This window comes from Henckelia pumila, chromosome 3 (assembly GCF_033568475.1).
Source record: "Henckelia pumila isolate YLH828 chromosome 3, ASM3356847v2, whole genome shotgun sequence".
In the NCBI taxonomy this organism is placed as follows: Eukaryota; Viridiplantae; Streptophyta; class Magnoliopsida; order Lamiales; family Gesneriaceae; genus Henckelia; species Henckelia pumila.
In genome coordinates this window covers 16,572,018-16,572,934 of record NC_133122.1, presented here as the reverse complement: position 1 = coordinate 16,572,934, position 917 = coordinate 16,572,018, and the positions used below count along the sequence as shown (strand labels likewise).

The window sequence follows — 917 nt, the reverse complement described above, 5'->3', positions numbered from 1 at the left end:
AATTCTCTTCAAGATCAGATTCCTTTACTTCCTGTTGAACTTCAGAAAAATCATTGTAAACATCATTAGAAACCTGAAAAGTAATAGACTTACCTTTGAAGTCATCTTCGGCTTCCAACTCCATCTCATATGTGCGAAGAGAACTTATTAACTCATCCAAACCCATTATAGATTTATATTTGGATTCATCTATCGCACAAACCTTGGTGTGAAATCTTTAGGGAACAGAACGAAGCACTTTGGATACAAGTCTCTCGTTCGAAATAGGATCACCAAGAACAGATGCTTCATTTTCAAGGCTCTTCAACCTACCATTATATTCCATGATGGTCTCTGTTTCCTCTATTTTCATTTTCTCAAATTTTGACGTTATGAGACACATCCTTGTCTTCTTAACACTTGTTGAGCCTTCACAGTGGGTTTGCAGTTTCTCCCAAACATCCCTAGCACAATTACAAGTACCAATTAGATTAAACATATTCATATCAACAAAAACAAACATAGCATTAAGAGCTTTAGCGTTATAAATAGCCGCAGTATTCTCCTCGGCTGTCCATTGTGATCTTGGCTTTGGTCCTGGTACATCATCATCTCTCATAGGTGGTGACCAACCGTCAAGAACACGTTTCCAAGCCCTGGACTCAATGGATTGGATGTACATGCTCATCTTCAATTTCCAAGGGTCGTAATTTGTTCCATCCAAAATAGGTGGACGAATTGCACTTGTGTACGGAGTGTCCATAACTAACCTGTAACACAAACCAGGAACTCACTTAATAAAGTCAAGTGGTGGCTCTGATGCCACGTGAAAGAAACGATGTACGTGGTTGGTTATGTAAAATAGACAGTGTTGTCCTTTGTGTTGTAACACCACAGACAACACAGTGCAGCAAAAATTTAAAGCGTAAATAAAACAC

The 917-nt window shown here is 38.7% G+C and overlaps 1 protein-coding gene across 1 annotated transcript; it reads right to left on the bottom strand.

Moving 5' to 3' along the window:
• Positions 1–217: 217 nt before the first annotated feature.
• On the bottom strand, positions 218–667 carry LOC140888143 (uncharacterized). Its single transcript, XM_073295832.1, has one exon. The coding sequence runs from the start codon at positions 665–667 to the stop codon at positions 218–220; it is 450 nt and encodes a 149-aa protein (XP_073151933.1).
• Between the last annotated feature and the right edge of the window lie 250 nt (positions 668–917).